The sequence below is a fragment of the Carlito syrichta genome, unplaced genomic scaffold (assembly GCF_000164805.1).
Source record: "Carlito syrichta isolate Samal-C Ts95f unplaced genomic scaffold, Tarsius_syrichta-2.0.1 Scaffold113515, whole genome shotgun sequence".
Classification (NCBI taxonomy): Eukaryota; Metazoa; Chordata; class Mammalia; order Primates; family Tarsiidae; genus Carlito; species Carlito syrichta.
This window is the reverse complement of record NW_007057611.1, coordinates 26153-42610: the sequence shown is the minus strand read 5'-3', so window position 1 is coordinate 42610 and position 16458 is coordinate 26153. Positions and strand designations below refer to the sequence as shown.

The following is a 16458-nucleotide window of genomic DNA, read 5'->3' as shown; positions in this document are numbered from 1 at the left end:
TGGTGTGTAGTTTTTTCTGTTGTTATTGTTGTTGTTTTGTAGAGGCAAGATCTCACTATTTTGCCTGAGCTGCTTTGCTCTCAAATCCCTGGGCTCAAGCTATGATTACAGTTGTGAGCCACGGGCACTGGCCAGATTTACATTTCAAAAAGTGAATGTGGCTACTAGTAGAGGATGGATAGGAGAGGGCAGGGCTATGGAGGTGGGTGGACAATTGGGGAGGCTATGGGTGGTAGTAGATGAGGTGGAAGTGGGAGGATAAAAAATGATCATTTGAGAGTGACTAAATCTGCCTCTAGGCATCCGGGGTCTTTTGTTACCTAGCTTCAGGATACAAACCATGGGGGAGTTCATGGATGAGTTCCCTGGGACTACTAAGAAGGTGGCCTCCTAGAGATGTGTGTCTTGGTGGCTGTATATTTCCCTTCTCCAGCTCCTAAGTCCCTGCCCAGTTCCTGAAGAACTCGGCCTGGGGTGAGCCCTCTTTCTTGCAAACAGTTGTCTGTCTCCTACCTGCCTCCTCCACACAGGTTGTGCCAGAAAGGTGGTCTTTTTTTTTTAATTTTAAAAATGTTGGCTGGGCTCGGTGGCTCAGCCTGTAATCCCATGCTTTGGGAAGCCGAGGTGAGTGGATTGCCTGACCCCGCGGGTTCGAGACCCGCCTGGGCAACTTGGTGAGACCTCATCTCTACAATAAATCAAAAACTAGCCGGGCGTGGTAGTGTGCGCCTGTAGTTCCAATTACTTGGAAGGCTGAGATGGAAGGATTGCCGGAGCCCAGTAAGTCGAGGCTGCGGTGGCTGAGAGCGGCCACTGCACTCCAGTCTGGGTGACAGAGTAAGACTCCAACTCCAAAAAAAAAATGTGGGGTACAATTTGGGGTTAGGTACATACGTGGTCATCGTACAGATAAAGTGTGGGTACCCTTATTGATGTTATGTGCCCGCCCTCCCAGATGGTCTTAAAAGCTCAACATATAGTCCCTCAGGTAGCAGGAGGAGGTAGATAGATAACGGTACTCTTTATTCTCCCTTTTACCACCAACTAACCTGATGACATTTCCTCCCAGGAGCAGAGGGAGAGCCGGGCTCGTCGAGGCCCTCGAGGGCCCAGTGCCTTCATCCCAGTGGAGGAGGTAAGCTTGGGAGGGAGTTAGGAATCTTGTCCCTGAGAAGAAAGGACATGGGGCGTTGGTGGGTGGAGGTCTCTTCCAGTCCCTTACATTGCAGCTTTGAAACTACCCTTCTGGTTCTTGATTGATTTAACTCACAAAATAGCTCAATGAAGCAGGCACTGTCAACCTATTTTACTGGGAAGACACAGGCTCAGAGATACTGTGCAGATAGCAGCCAGGTAACAGCCAAACTTTTGATTCCCAAATCAATTCCTATTTTTTCTTCATAAGATAAAACAATCTATGTTTTTCTTCTTATCCCTGATTGTACACATATTGCACTTTTTTCTGGTTCAAAAGTAATATATGTTCTTTATTTTTTAAAATGTCCAGTGTTTCAGAAAGCTCTGATCTGTAATCCACTTCCTGCAGAGATGTTCACTGGTAATGATTTGCCACTGTTTTCTGGACCTTTTTTTTTCTTTTCCTTTTTGTTGTTGGAGTCTCACTTTGTGGCCTGGACTGGAGTATAGTGACATGATCACTACAGCCTTGAACTCCTGGGCTCAAGAAATCCTCCCACCTCAGTCTTCTGAGTAGCTGGGACTACAGACACATGCCATCACACCTGGCTAATTTCTTGATTTTTTTGTAGAGATGTCTCACTATGTTGCCCAGGCTGATCTTGAACTCCTGGGCTCAAGCAATTCTCCTGCTTTGGCTTCCTAAAGTGCTCAGATTACAGGCTTGAACCAACGTGCCCAACCTTGGACTTTTTTTCATACAGATACTTATTTTCAGTACAGAAAATAAGTTTTTTTGTTTTGTTTTAATTTTTTTTTTTTTTTGAGTTGGAGTCTCACTCTGTCGCCCAGACGGGAGTGTAGTGGCCGCTCCCGGCCACCGCAGCCTCGACCTGCTGGGCTCCGGCGATCCTTCCGCCTCAGCCTTCTGAGTAGCTGGAATTACAGGCATGCGCTACCACGCCCGGCTAATTTTTTGACTTATTGTAGAGATGAGGTCTCGCCTGCCCAGGCGGGTCTCGAACCCATGGGCTCAGGCAATCCATCTACCTCGGCCTTCCAAAGACACAGGATTACAGGCTGAGCCACCAAGCCTGGCTTACTTTTTCACTTAACAGTTCAACAGAGACATCTTTCTTCTGCTAGTTCATTCATTCATTTGTTTAACATGTCTATTGAATGATTCACCTGTCAGGCACTGTTCCAGGGTTATAGTCTCAAATGAGAAAGACAAAAGTCTTCCATCATGGAGCTTACATTCTAGTGTGTGGGATTTATGGCGTACCTTCAAAACATACACACAAAAAATTTTAAATAGTTTCCTGTCCTTTTTGCTCTTGTAAATGTGTAGGGCACATGGCTAATGATCTTACAAGCATCTAAATCCCCTGTTCCTCCACTTCTTGTAAATGTCAGGTGAACAGCCACTTGCTGATTATTTATGTCTGTAGCCCAGAATTCTAAACTCAAGTATTGCTCTTGTGTTTTATTTTTTCAGTTATAAATAAACACTCTTGTCTAATAAAGGAAAGAAATAGGCTTTGGAGTTAATCTGGATTTGAATCCTGGTTCTGTCACATACCAGACCTATGACCTTGAGCTAGAACAAAACCTTTCTTGTTTCCTCATCTGTCAAAGGGGGAAAAATAAAAATATTTGCCTCACAGGATTATTGCAAAGATTCAATGTGATAATGCAGGGACAGCTCCAAGCTCAGACATGTCATGGAGAAAGTACTTGGGAAAGGTAGATTGTTGTGCAACCACCCCATGGTTGTATGCATTTGCAGTGTGAAAATAGAAGCTCTGTGAAGGGAGAAGAAACCATACTTTAAACCTCTGTGTCTGAGCTTTCTTATCTAAAAATGGAAAAAAATAGAACTCCAGTTTTATAATCATGAGGATAAAATGAGTTACTAGATATAAAATGTTTGAACAGTGCTTGGCACATAGTGTTACTCATATAAGTATTGGCTATTGCTATGTAAGGTGCCTAATATGTTTTTGTTGATTCACTTATTAATATATTTTCCTCCCAGCCAGGGAACATGGCTCATGCCTATAATCCCAGCATTTTGGAAGGCAGAGGCGAGAGAATTGCCTGAGCTCAGGGGTTTGAGATGAGCCTGGGCAACATAGCGAGACCTTGTCTCTGCAATAAATTAAAAAATTAGCTGGGCGTGGTGGCACACGCCTATGTTTTCAGTTACTTGAAAGACTGAGGCAGAAGGATCACCTGAGCCCAGCAGGTAGAGGCTGCTGTGGCCTTGAGCATGCCACTGCACTCCATCCTGGGCAACAGTGAGACTCCAGCTCAAAAAAAAAAAAATCTTCCCCCCTATTCTGCCTTTGGACATGGTGATTGTTTGAGTTTCTTTCTATTAAAGACCTACCACAAAGAACACATTGGTAGGGAGGGCGGGGGGGAATCCATGCTTTCCTCTTTGCCTGGCAGGTCCTTCGGGAAGGGGCTGAGAGCCTTGAGCAGCACCTGGGACTGGAGGCCCTGATGTCCTCCGGGCGGGTGGACAACCTGGCAGTGGTGATGGGCCTGCACCCCGACTACTTTAACAGCTTCTGGCGACTGCACTACTTGCTGCTGCACACAGATGGGCCCTTGGCCAGCTCCTGGTGCCACTATATTGCCATCATGGTGAGCCTGACACCTGTAGGGGTATCCTCTTGGGGGTTCTGCCCTTGAATCTCTGCTGGGACTTTCTGAGTGAATTTCCTAGATAAGGAGGGAGGGTGGCACAGAGCAGAGAAAAGCCCTGGCTTTCTCTGACCATTTACAGAATTTATACATTTGAAGACTGGCGTCTTTAGTGCCTACTTCACAGATTGGAAAATTGAGGCACAGAGGGGTCAGGTGACCCACAAGCTGGTGACTGAGCTGGTGTTAGACCTTAGATTTCCTGCCTCTTAGGCAAGCGAGTCCTGTGATATTTCCTTCTGCGGGCCTGGTACACTTGTCCTTGGGTAGAAGCCCTGCTCCCTGTCTCCTCACACTGAGATGCCACTGAAAAGTTATTTGATCCCTTTCCCTGAGCCAGAAAGAGGAGGGTGATCCAAGTTCTGTCCACCACCTTCCCAGGCTGCCGCCCGCCACCAGTGTTCTTACCTGGTGGGCTCCCACATGGCCGAGTTTCTGCAAACTGGTGGTGACCCTGAGTGGCTGCTGGGCCTTCACCGGGCCCCCAAGAAGCTGCGCAAACTCAGCGAGATCAACAAGTTGCTGGCACATCGGCCATGGCTCATCACCAAGGAGCACATCCAGGTGCAGTGGGCAGAGGGATGGGTCCCCGAGGGAGTCCAGGGCCCGGGCTGGGGCTTGGCAGACAGCCCAGCGCTGGTGCTGAGCAGGTGTGGCCCTCCCTCCCCGCCAGGCCTTGCTGAAGACGGGCGAGCACAGCTGGTCTCTGGCCGAACTCATTCAAGCCTTGGTTCTGCTCACCCACTGCCACTCGCTGGCCTCCTTCGTGTTTGGCTGTGGCATCCTCCCTGAGGGGGACGCGGAGGGCAGCCCTGCCCCCCAGGCACCTTCGCCCCCCAGCGAGCAAAGCAGCCCACCCAGCAGGGACCCGTTGAACAATTCCGGGGTAAGTCATGGGCCTGGGTGTTGGTGGGGCGGGAAGTTGGCCTGGCCTCTGGTCCTTGGGTGGAAGCCACTGCTTCTCTATCTTCTCATGCTAAGAGACCATTGAAAAGTTGTTAGACTTTGAGGTTCAGTTTCCTTGTCTGCAAAATGAGAATAAAGACCCCTACTCACAGTGGCTTCTAAGATTAAATAGAATACTGTGTGACATACCTTTCAGTGTATAGCTCCATGGGCTCAAAGTGCTGGGTTTTAGCATTTTGAAATACAAAGTTTTAGAATGCTGGGGTGGAAGGATCGCCTGAGCCCAGGAGGTCAGGGGCTGTCATGAGCCATGATCATTGTGATCATAACACTGCACTTCAGCCTGGGTGACAGAGTGAGACTCCAACTCCAAAAGGTAAATTAAGTTACGCCTGGTGCATTGGCTCACACTTGGAATCTCAGCATTTGGGAGATGGAGGCGAAAGCATTGCCTGAGCCCGTGGGTTCAAGAAGAGTCCGAGCCAAATGGTGAGATTTTCTCTCTACAGTAAATAAAAAAAAAATCAGCTGGACATGGTGGTACCTACCTATAGCTCAAACTACTTGAAAGGCTGACGCAGAAGGATCATCTGAGCCCCACAGGTGGAGGATGCAGTGACTGTCAGTGTGTCACTGCTTTCTAGCCTGGATCAGAGAGTGAGACTCCAACTCAAAAATAAAAAATAAAAAAATCAGGCCAGGCACAGTGGCGCAAACCTGTAATCCCAGCACTTTGGGAGGCCAAGGCGAGAGGATTGCCTGAGCTCAGGGGTTCGAGACCAACCTGGGCAACTTGGTGAGACCTCGTCTCTACAATAAATCAAAAAATAAGCCAGGTATGGTAACACTTACCTATAGTTCCAACTACTTGAAAAACTGAGGTGGAAAGATCTCCTGAGCCCAACAGATCAAGGCTGTGGTGGCCGTCACAAATGGCACAGTCACAGCTCACTCTAGCCTCAATCTTTTGGTTGCAGGTGATCCTTCCGCCTCAGCCTCCAAGTAGCTGAGACTACAGGCACATACCATCACACGCAGCTAATTTTTTTATTTTTGTTGGGTGAGATCTCACTGTGTTGCTCAGGTTGGTCTTGAACTCCTAGGCTCAGACAATCCTCTCGCCTCCATCTACCAAAGCTCTGCAATTATAGGCATGAGCTACTGTGCCCAGCCTCGTTTGTTTTAATACAAAAGTACAGATACTTTAAAAATTCCTTACCTGTGAGGGAAGTTGGTACTCACAGAAGACACATGTCTATTCTGTTGCTTTCTTTTGAAAAATTATTTATTTATTTATTTATTGTAGAGATGAGGTCTTGCCAAGTTGCCCAGGCTGATCTCGAACCCAAGGGCTCAGACAATCCTCTCACCTCAGTCTCCCAAAGTGCTGGGATTATAGGCATGAGCCACTGCACCTGGCCTATTCTGTAGCTTTCATAAACTTCCCTTTGGGAAGCCACAGACCACATGAGCTGCTCAGCATAGTGGCTGGCACGCAGGATGCAGTAGGCCTGTATGATCATTCAGGAAGGCCTAGCGTGTGGGAAGGGAGAATAGAGTTCCCCAGAAGCCAAGGGAGAAGGAGGAGGAGAAGGAGATGATCACCACTGGGCCTCTTCCAGGGTTTTGAGGCAGCCCGTGACGTCGAGGCTCTAATGGAACGCATGAGGCAGCTGCAGGAGAGCCTTCTGCGGGATGAGGGAGCATCCCAGGAAGAGATGGAGAGCCGCTTTGAGCTGGAAAAGTCAGAGAGCCTGCTGGTGACCCCCTCAGGTACAGGGTCTCAGACATCCAGGGTCCGGAGGCTGCTCCTTCTGACTCTGTCTCTGGTGGGGAGTAGCCGCCTCCACGCACTGCACTTCCTGCACTCCAGAGGCAGCCACCTCTCAAGCTCCCTTCCGAGAGGTTCTGAGCAGGGGCTTTGGGGTCAGACCTGCTTTGAATCCTGGCCTGTTAGCCTTTCTGACTGTGTGACCACTGTCACATCACGTCTTGTCTCAAGGCTTTGGGATTGGTGTACAGGGCAAATGGGCACAGAACCTAGCCTGGGTAAGCCGCTCCATAAAGACTCTGTAAATAACTGCTGCTCCTGTCGTTCCTGGGGGCCTTGCCTCCTGTGTCCATGGGCTTCATTCACCCTCTCCCCCAGGCCTGGCTTCTGCTGAAGTCTTGCTGCCACTCACTGGAGCCAGGGTTTTCTTTGGCCCTCCCTCCACCTTCCCCTGCCCCCTTTTGATGATTAATCAGGATTGGAGCCCTGTGTGTTCCATGCATCAGTCTCACTGTGACCTCTTTCTTGTTCCCAGCTGATATCCTGGAGCCCTCTCCACACCCAGACATGCTGTGCTTTGTGGAAGACCCCAGTTTCGGATATGAAGACTTCACTCGACGAGGGACTCAGGCACCCCCTACCTTCCGGGCCCAGGTAAGGCTTCCCCACTCATCCTGGCCATTGCTTCAGGTTTAGGAACAAGCAGAAGGTGGATGGCTTGAGGGGTTACAGAGTTGGGCACCTGTCTCCTTCAAGATTCCACGAGGGCCCTGTGATTCCTAAAGGGACCCATCTGCACCTGAGTTGGGGGGTACTGGCCACAGGGAAAAGGTGCTCATCCTTGGTTTCTCAAGCCCAGAGCAAGCCATACATTCCATCTGTGGCACAGGGCAGGAGCAGTATGGAGAGCCAAGGTGTGCTCCAGGGGACCAGAATGGGGTCTCTCTAGTGGCTGAGGGCTCCCAAGACTCATTCACCAATCCCTTCCCACATTCTTAAGGATTATACCTGGGAAGACCATGGCTACTCGCTGATCCAGCGTCTCTACCCCGAGGGTGGGCAACTGCTGGATGAGAAGTTCCAGGCAGCCTACAGCCTCACCTACAATACCATCGCCATGCACAGTGGTGTGGATACCTCCATGCTCCGCAGGGCCATCTGGAACTACATCCACTGTGTCTTCGGCATCAGGTGAGCCCAAGTCCCTTCACCTGGGGCATGTGTGCACTACAAGTCTTCACTCTGGGCTCACAGTTTAATTTTCTTTGCTTTTTTTATTATTTTCCTTTCTTCTTAGCTGTACTATTTTTCATTTTGTTTTTTGAGTCGAAGTCTCACTCTCCCTCACTTTGGGAGGCCGAGGCAGGAAGATTGCTCAAGGCCAGGAACTCCTGACCAGTTTAGGCAACATAGTGAGACCTTATCTCAACAAAAAATACAAAAATTAGCCAGGCATGGTGGCATGCACCTGTAGTACCCGCTACTCGGGAGGCTGAGGCAGGATATCATTTGAGCCCAGGAGTTGGAGTTTGCACTGAGTTGTGATCGTGCCACTGCACTCTAGCTTGGGTGACAGAGTGAGACCCCCCAACTCAAAAAATAAAGTAAAGTCTCCTATTGATGAACATTTATGTTGTCTCTATGTATTGAGAGAAGAACTTCTACTTGGAATAGAAATACAAACATACCTATCTTTCTCTGATACATGCATATAAAACCATGGTTATCTGGGCGTGGAATTAAAGAGTTTCATTTACATGGTTCAAACAATGAATATTTCTATCTTTTAAAATCAGCAAAGAAATAAATTTGCTTTCAAAAATAGTACAGGTAAGACCGGGCGTAGTGGCTCACGCCTCTAATCCCAGCACTTTGGGAGGTGGGTGAGAGGATTGTCTGACTCGGGGGTTCAAGACCAGCCTGAGCAACATGGAGAGACCTCATCTGGGCAACAGAGTGAGATTCCAACTCAAAGAAAAAAATGCTTGTGCATGTATGGAAAATGTGTGGAAGGCTGTACGCTAAGACATCATTTAATAATAGTTGTCTCTGCATAGTATAGTATGAATTACATTTTCATCTTATTTGTTAAATCTTTTGATTTTGTTTTTCAGTAGTTTTTTTTAATTGATGGGATATTTGACACATGGTCTACAAATTTTACTTTTTCATCTAATAATCTAGAGTGAACCACCTTTCTTATTAATACGAATAGATCTCATTTGTTTTTGGTTTTTTGGGTTTTTTGGGTTTTTTTTTTTTAATCAGAGTCTCACTCTGTTGCCCAGGCTGGAGTGCAGTGGCATGCTCATGGCTACCACAGCCTCCACTTACTGGGCTCAGGTGATCCTTCCATCTTAACCTTCCAAGTAGCTGGAACCACAGGTGCGTGCCACCACTCCCAGCTAATTTTTTGATTTATTGTAGAGATGAGGTCTCGACAAGTTGCCCAGGCTAGTCTCGAACCTATGGGGGCTCAGGCAATCCTCTTACCTCCACCTCCCAAAGTGCTGGGATTATGGGCATGAGCCACCGGGCCTGACAATCTCACGTGCTTTTTAACCCACTGCATGGCATTCTGTTTCCATGACGTATTATAAATCATTCAATCATTTCCCAATTATTGGATATTTAGGTTGTTTGCAGTTTTTTACTACTACAAACACCATGTTCTCTAACTAGTTTTTTTTTTTTTGGAGTTGGCGTCTTACTCTTTTGCCCAGGCTGGAGTGCAGTGGCATGCTCACGGCCACCCCAGCAGTGACCTGCTGGGCTCCGGTAATCCTTCTGCCCAGCCTTCCAAGTAGCCGGAACTACAGGCATATGCTACCACGCCCAGCTAATTTTTGATTTATTGTAGCAATGAGGTCTCACCAAGTTCCCTGGGCTGGTCTCGAACCTGCGGGCATAGGAAATCCACTCACCTTGGCCTCCCAAAGTGCTGGAATTACAGGCTGAACCACTGAGCCCGGCTAACTAGTCTTATATATAAGACCTTGCAGATAAATCCTCAATGTGAAATTACTTGTCAAGAATATGCATAGAACAATTAAATTTTCACTAAAAAAAAACTTACTTTGAAAATATTGTGGGAAATTCAAAGAATTAAGAGGAAAAAAAACCCAATTTCCCCAAATTCTACTTCTCCAGTTCAGCCATGTCCACCTCCTGCGATGTTTTCTGTATTGCTTTTTTCTTTCTCATGTAGTTGCTTGTTTGTTTGTTTAACTCAGGATCTCACTTTGTTGACCAGGCTGGAGTGCAGTAGCACAATCACAGCTTACCACAGCCTCCACCTCCTGGGTTCAGGGGATCCTTCCATCTCAGCCTCCCTAGTAACTGGGATTACAGGTGTACACTACCACACCCAGCTAATTTATTTTTATTTTTGTAGAGATGGGGGTCTTACTGTGTTGCCTTGGCTGGTCTCAAACTCTTAGGCTCGATAAATCCTCCCACCTTGTCCTCCCAAAGTGCTGGGATTACAGGTGTGAGCCACTGCGCCTGGCCTTCATTTTACTTATTTTGTTCATTTACTCAAATATGAGCATATTTAGTGAACACAAGATTTTTTTTTGCTTTTCTCATGTAACAGTTTATACCAAGTACCAAAAATTTATTCCCAAATTTTTAAAAAGGTTTATGTTTCTTGTAGAAAATTTGTGTTCCTGAGTGTTACTAGCTGTAACTCATATTTTACTGAGTGGGTTGAACTATACTTAACTGACCATCCTCTTCCTGGACATTGCTAGGTTTCCAACTCAGGCGTGGCCAAGGACAGACATCTTAGGATGTAACTCAGGCTACTTCCTGCCCAGCCTTCAGGTCTAGGCTTCTCCAGTCTCCCACATAGTCCTTGTTCCTGGATCTTTTTGTTCATTTGTTTGTTTTGAGTTGGAATCTCACTCTTGCCACCCAGGCTGAGTGTAGTGGCACTTCACAGCCACCGCTGCCTCAACCTGCTGGTCTCAGGCGATCCTCCACCTCAGCCTTGTTCCTGGATCTTTGTCTACTAAATCTGTCCTCCAGTTTCCAACCCGTCTTTCCTATCCACACGTATCTGTGATGACATTGGCTGCCCTAGCTCACTGGACCTGGGATTGACCACATGGCTTCTAGACTTGTCACCAACTTGCCTTTGCACAAGTTAATTGCCCTCTTCAGGCCTTCATTTGCCTATCTATAGAATGGGCACCTCCTTTACTCTGACTCCCTTCCTTCTCCTGGGTAAATATGCCCTGACCTCCTCCCCTACCTCTCATGGTCTTTTTTTTTTTTTGAGTTGGAGCTTTATTCTATCACCCAGGCTGGAGTGCAGTGGCATGCTTATGGCCATGGTAGCCTTGACTTCCTGGGCTCAGACGATCCTTCCATCTCAGCCTTCCAAGTAGCTGGAGCCACAGGCATGCACCACCACGCCTGGCTAATTTTTAAAAAATTTTTTATTTTTGTCGTAGAGATGAGGTCTCACCATGTTGCTCAGGCTAGTCTCGAACCTGTGAGCTTAGGCAGTCCTCTTGCCTCCACCTCCCAGAGTGTTGGGATTATAGGTGTGAGCCACTGCACCAAGCAACTTCCATGGTCTTTAGCATAGAATCGTGAATGTGACCTTGGAGCCAGGTTTGAAACCCAGTCCTTACTGCATTACCTAGGGGAAGTGACTTCATTTCTCTGAATCTGTTTTCTCATCTATAAAATGAGGTTGATGAATAGAGTATATTGTATACAGTAGTTGTATATATAGTAGTTTATATTCGTTTTGAGAATTTCATGAGCATATGTCCACATGGCACATCATGGCTACTCAACACAGTTTGCTCGTTCTTGTGTGTTCCTTGGAGTGGCCCCCTGTGAATCTTGTGGCTTGTGATATATATCAGCTCTTTTGCTAAGAGGAACTAGACTTCTTGTTGCTTCCTACCTTCTGACTTTTCTCTCAAGTCCTGGTTCTTCCTTCTGTAGTCTGGGGGTGGGGGAGAAGAGCTACTCCTGGGAGCAGAGGGTGAGTAATGCCACTGGGACCTTCCCCTCCAGATACGATGACTACGATTATGGGGAGGTGAACCAGCTCCTGGAGCGGAACCTCAAGATCTACATCAAGACAGTGGCCTGCTACCCAGAGAAGACCACCCGAAGAATGTACAACCTCTTCTGGAGGCACTTCCGTCACTCAGAGAAGGTGCGACCCATGCAGGGGGAGCAGGAGGGAAGTAGGCAAGCCCAGCCAGGGAGGGGGAAGGGATCAGGACCCAGTGAGAGAGCCTAGACTGAGTCTGTCCTGCCAGTAGGGACACCTGAGTGTATTGTCCTGTGTTCAAATCCTACTCCATTATATAATTTCAGATTCCATTTACTCATCTATAAAATGGGAATATAGGTGCCTGCTTCACACGGTGTCCTTAGCAGTAGCTTGGTAGACCTGAGCTGAAATCCCAGCGCTGTCACTCAGTAGCAGTGTGACTTTGGGCAAGTAACTTTACCTCTGAGTTTTTATGTTTATAATGAGGCTAAATGCTGCTGTATTTCAAGGTCGTTAAGACACAATGAGAAAATGCATGTAGACTTGTGATTCCAAATAGGTGCTCAGTTAGTGGTAGCTCTTGTTTTTAGCTTTGAGGTGTAAAGAGATTAATCATGGTAGATGAATGTGCCTGAATTTCTCCAACAGTCCTTGTAGCAAACTGCTCAGAGCCTTAGCAAAGGGCAGGGCATCTTTACAGGACAGAGGAGGGTGACGTAAGTGGTCAGGGATCGTGGTAGTCTGGGAGATGAGTGGAGAGCGAAGAGTGATGTGAGTTGCCAACACGCCCTCATCTGCACCCAGGTCCATGTGAACTTGCTGCTCCTGGAAGCCCGCATGCAAGCCGCTCTGCTCTACGCGCTCCGTGCCATCACCCGCCACATGACCTGACTCCCACCCCGCAGGACCTAAGCCTGGAGCAACTGACCCCGGGGCATCCTCTTCTCCGCAAGGACTTCTCTGACTGGAGATGGACCCAAACCCTTTTGTGTCCCACAGCCACCCGCCCCACTCTGAGGGTGGGCTTGTGCGTGATGTGCAGCCCCCAAGCTACACCCTCCTTTTTCTCACCGGAATGGACAGGATCATTGCACTGACTCTGGGATCTCAGCTCTGCCCCTGGGAGCTGGAAGAGGACTAGGAAATCCCAAGGGGCCACGCCCTTCCTCCTTCCCCTGCCCCCAGAGGCAGAGGGCATAGGAAGGAAAATGGGCTAAGTTCAGACTTTGTGCCACAAGTGCTGTGGCTTTCCTGGACTGGGAGGTCCCTGGCTGGCCCCTGAGGGAGAGGGGCAATTGCCTCTAGGGACTGACACTCCAGGCAACTCTGCCTTCCCTCCCCCTCATTCCCAGATTTCATTACCTCCCACCTGCCATTCACCCGTCAATGTGAAAGTCAGGGTCACAGCTGGTCTGTGTGTCCAGTTCCCCAAAAGCCTGCTTTGCCGGGCAGCCTGAAGTCCCCTTGTGCCCTGGCTGCCTGGATCCTCTTCAGTTTGTTACCTCCTCTGCCTTCTTACCCTTTCTCCCTTCCTGGTTGCGCGAGGCCTCAGGAGAGGCCAAGCACGTCAAAAAGCAGATTAGCACTAGAGAGCTTGGGCCTTTGTTGGTGACTGCATTCTGGAGAGGAGAAAGTATTAGTGTGTAAATTCTCTTTATTTCAGTCCTTTGGGGTTGAGGTTCAGACCCCTTGAGGGCCTCGCCCTCGGAACCACAGGCAGTGTGAGAGGAGAGGGAGAGAGGGAGGCTTCTGCTCTCCCCAGAGCTGCACCTGCCCTGCAGAGGCCCTCACCCCCCTCTCCTGCCTCCAGTGGCAGGGCCGCAGACGTTTGCCACAAAGTTGAGCCTTTCTAGGTGCCTTAGGTAGCACCGTGGCCCGGTATGGGAGACAGGAGACACCAGGGTTCTTGTTGGGGCCTTGCCACTGGGCAGGTGATCCTGGCTACGTTGCCAAACCTCTTTGACTGCCACGGCTGCAGACTGAGGGGCGAGTCTGAGTCTCCACCGTGTCTGATGCTGCACCCTGGGATTCTCAGGCCAACCTGCCAACAGCAAACTGGTTTTTTTGCACGATCTTGAAGGCTTCTGGGGACCCCTACTCCCGCAGCCCATCTCTCCTGGGTGCCTTCCAAGGACCCCACCCCCATCCCAATATCTCATCTGTCTCCTCTCCTGGATTTTAAGCTGATTGTTGGAGGGAGAAGCAACCAAGGACTGAGCCTGGCACTTTCTGTAGCAAACAACTGTGAATTCTGACTTCTCTTGCCTTTCTTCTAGCAGTCTGTGCCTCTTCTCTGAGCAGTTTGGAGGCAGCTAAAGAAAGGCAAGGGCCATGATGCTGCTGCCTCTGACCCTCTCTGGAGCGGGCAGGAGAGGAGCCTGCTCAGTGTGCCACCTCGCATACCCGTGCAGGCACGGAGAAGCAACCGGCACCCCCTTCGGGCCTGAAAGCCCTCCCTGCAAAGAAGGTGTGCAGGAGCTCGGGTTCTAGAGGGTTCGTGATGACTCTGCAAGTGTCCCATGGGTGGGTGGGGAGGGGTATCCAGTGTTCAAGTACAGAAATCTTTGGCTTTGCTACCAGTTCCATATGATGAGAAATAAACATTCACTGAGGTTTTGTTTTGTACTCCTTGCTAATGGCTGTTTTTTTCCATTTCCTGAGGGTCATGGTTCACCTCACAGCACAAATAGGGAGCTGTGATTGCATCATGGACCTGACCTGATGGCCCCTGCCCTGCCAAGCGCTTGTGCCAGTGATTGCAGGGTTGGAGTTGTTGGCGTTGAATGTCTGCTCCTGTCCCTTGGGTGTCTCGCCCTACCACCCCTCTGCCGCTGGCCTGGCATTGTGGAATAATAATGACCATGTTATTTTTCTGACTGAGCCTGGCCCTGGGCTGGAAATTTGGAGATGATTTCTCTGAATCTGCAACCACCTTGCAAGAGAAGGCTCCGGAAGCCACACTGCTGAGGCCCCATAGCTAGTCGGGGGAACCAGGACTCCCCTGGGGTCTGCTGGACACTGAGTCTTTGGCACTGTACCTCATTGTCTTCTCTACTATGAGACTTCCCTTGGGACAGAGACAGGCTATTTGAGAATCTGCAGGAACCCCCTCCTTGTGTCTCCCACCCCACCGCATTATTACCTGTACTCATCCTTTCCTCCCCAGCACCAAAAAGAAAGAACCAACTCCACTTATGACTGTGTGACCTTGGTCAAGCTTGTTAACTTCTCTGGGCACCAGGAACTAGTAAGCTTATCAGGTATACCACATCATGACTTAGAGCTAAGACCTCTCCTGCTGACCTCCGACTTCCTCTAAACACTGCTGTCATGAAATAAAAACTGGGTCTCCTACAGGAAGCCTCCCCTGATTGGCTCCGTGTTGCCTTATCCTTTGAGGTACCTCTTCATTTCTGCAGGATTCCTGTGTACTTGCTTTTCCTTCTGGAGTCATTTGAGAGAGTGTGAGAGAAACATTATATACAGCTTGGATTCTGGTCCTGATTTGGCCATTTGTTATCTCTGGGGAGCTTGATTAATTTCACTGCAAGTTTCCTCATTCATAGGGCTAAAGATTTACTTTCCTTTCCAGGTAGCATTTATTGAGTGTGCCTATTGTCAAATCTTTTAAAATGAAATCCCCCAATCAGCGACCCTATGAGACAACGAGTGGTGTTCTCATTTTACAGATATAGAAATGGAAGCTCAAATGAAAATCTAGGCAATGTGGAATACCAGTTTGGCAGACAGACCTAGGTTCAAATTCCAGCCCTGACATGTAATATCTGTCTGATCAAGAACAAGTTACTTCAATTCTTCTTTCTCAATTTCCTCATCTATGCAGTGGAATGAGTACCTAGTGCCTAGCACCAGTGAGCTGTTTAGTACTCAGAAATTTGCCCAAAGGCATACAACTGAGGGAGAATTTGAACTTTTGTCAGTCTGATTCCAGAGTTTGTTTTTTGTATTTTTTGAGTTGGAGTCTCACTCTGTTGCCCAGACTGGAGTGCAGTGGCTGCTCCCGGCCACCGCAGCCTCGACCTGCTGGGCTCCGGCGATCCTTACGCCTCAGCCTTCCCAGTAGCCGGAATTACAGGCATGCGCAACCACGCCTGGCTGATTTTTTGATTTATTGTAGAGATAAGGTCTCATTGCCCAGGCGGGTCTCAAACCCACGGGCTCAGGCAATCCACTCACCTCAGCCTCCCAAAGGCGCGGGATTACAGGCTGAGCCACCAAGCCCGGCTTGTTTTTTTTTTTAAGTTGGAGTCACTGTTTTCCAGGCTGGAGTGCAGTGGCACACTTACGGCCACTCCAGTGTCAACCTGCTGGGCTCCGGCAATTCTTCCATCTCAGTCTTCAAAGTAGCTAGAACTACAGGTGTGCACAGGTATGCCCAGCTAATTTTTTGTTATTTTATCGTAGAGACAAGGTCTTGCCAAGTTGCCCTGGATGGTCTCGAACCCGCGGGCTCAGGCAATCGACTTGCCTCGGCCTCCCAAAGTGCTGGGATTACAGGCTGAAACACCAAGCCTGGCCTAGAGTTCTTTTGTTTCCAAACTGCTTGTGTCTTCAACCTGCACTTTTTTTTTTTGAGTTGGAGTCTCACTCTGTCAGCCAGACAGAAGTACAGAAGTGCAGTGGCACGCTGACAGCCACCACAGCCTTCATCTGCTGGGCTCAGGTGATCCTTCCCCTCAGCCTTCCAAGTAACTGGAACCACAGGTGTGCGCCACCATGCCCAACTAATTTTTTAATTTACTGTAGAGATGAGATCTTGCCAAGTTGCCCAGGCTGGTCTTGGACCCGTGAGCTCAGGCAATCCTCTCACCTCAACCTCCCAAAGTGCTGGGATCATAGGTGTGAGCCACCATACCCAGTCTCTCAACCTACATTATTAAAAAATCACGTT

The 16458-nt window shown here is 48.7% G+C and overlaps 1 protein-coding gene across 1 annotated transcript; it reads left to right on the top strand.

Annotated features, from left to right (window-relative positions):
• The first annotated feature begins 1067 nt into the window (after nt 1-1067).
• SESN2 (sestrin 2) lies at nt 1068-13112 on the top strand. Its single transcript, XM_008071584.2, has 9 exons — nt 1068-1135; nt 3592-3789; nt 4231-4413; nt 4523-4735; nt 6378-6528; nt 7062-7180; nt 7527-7717; nt 11561-11705; nt 12351-13112. Exons 2-9 carry the CDS (start codon nt 3646-3648, stop codon nt 12435-12437), a joined length of 1233 nt encoding a protein of 410 aa, XP_008069775.1. The 5' UTR covers nt 1068-1135; nt 3592-3645; the 3' UTR covers nt 12438-13112.
• Nucleotides 13113-16458: the final 3346 nt, after the last annotated feature.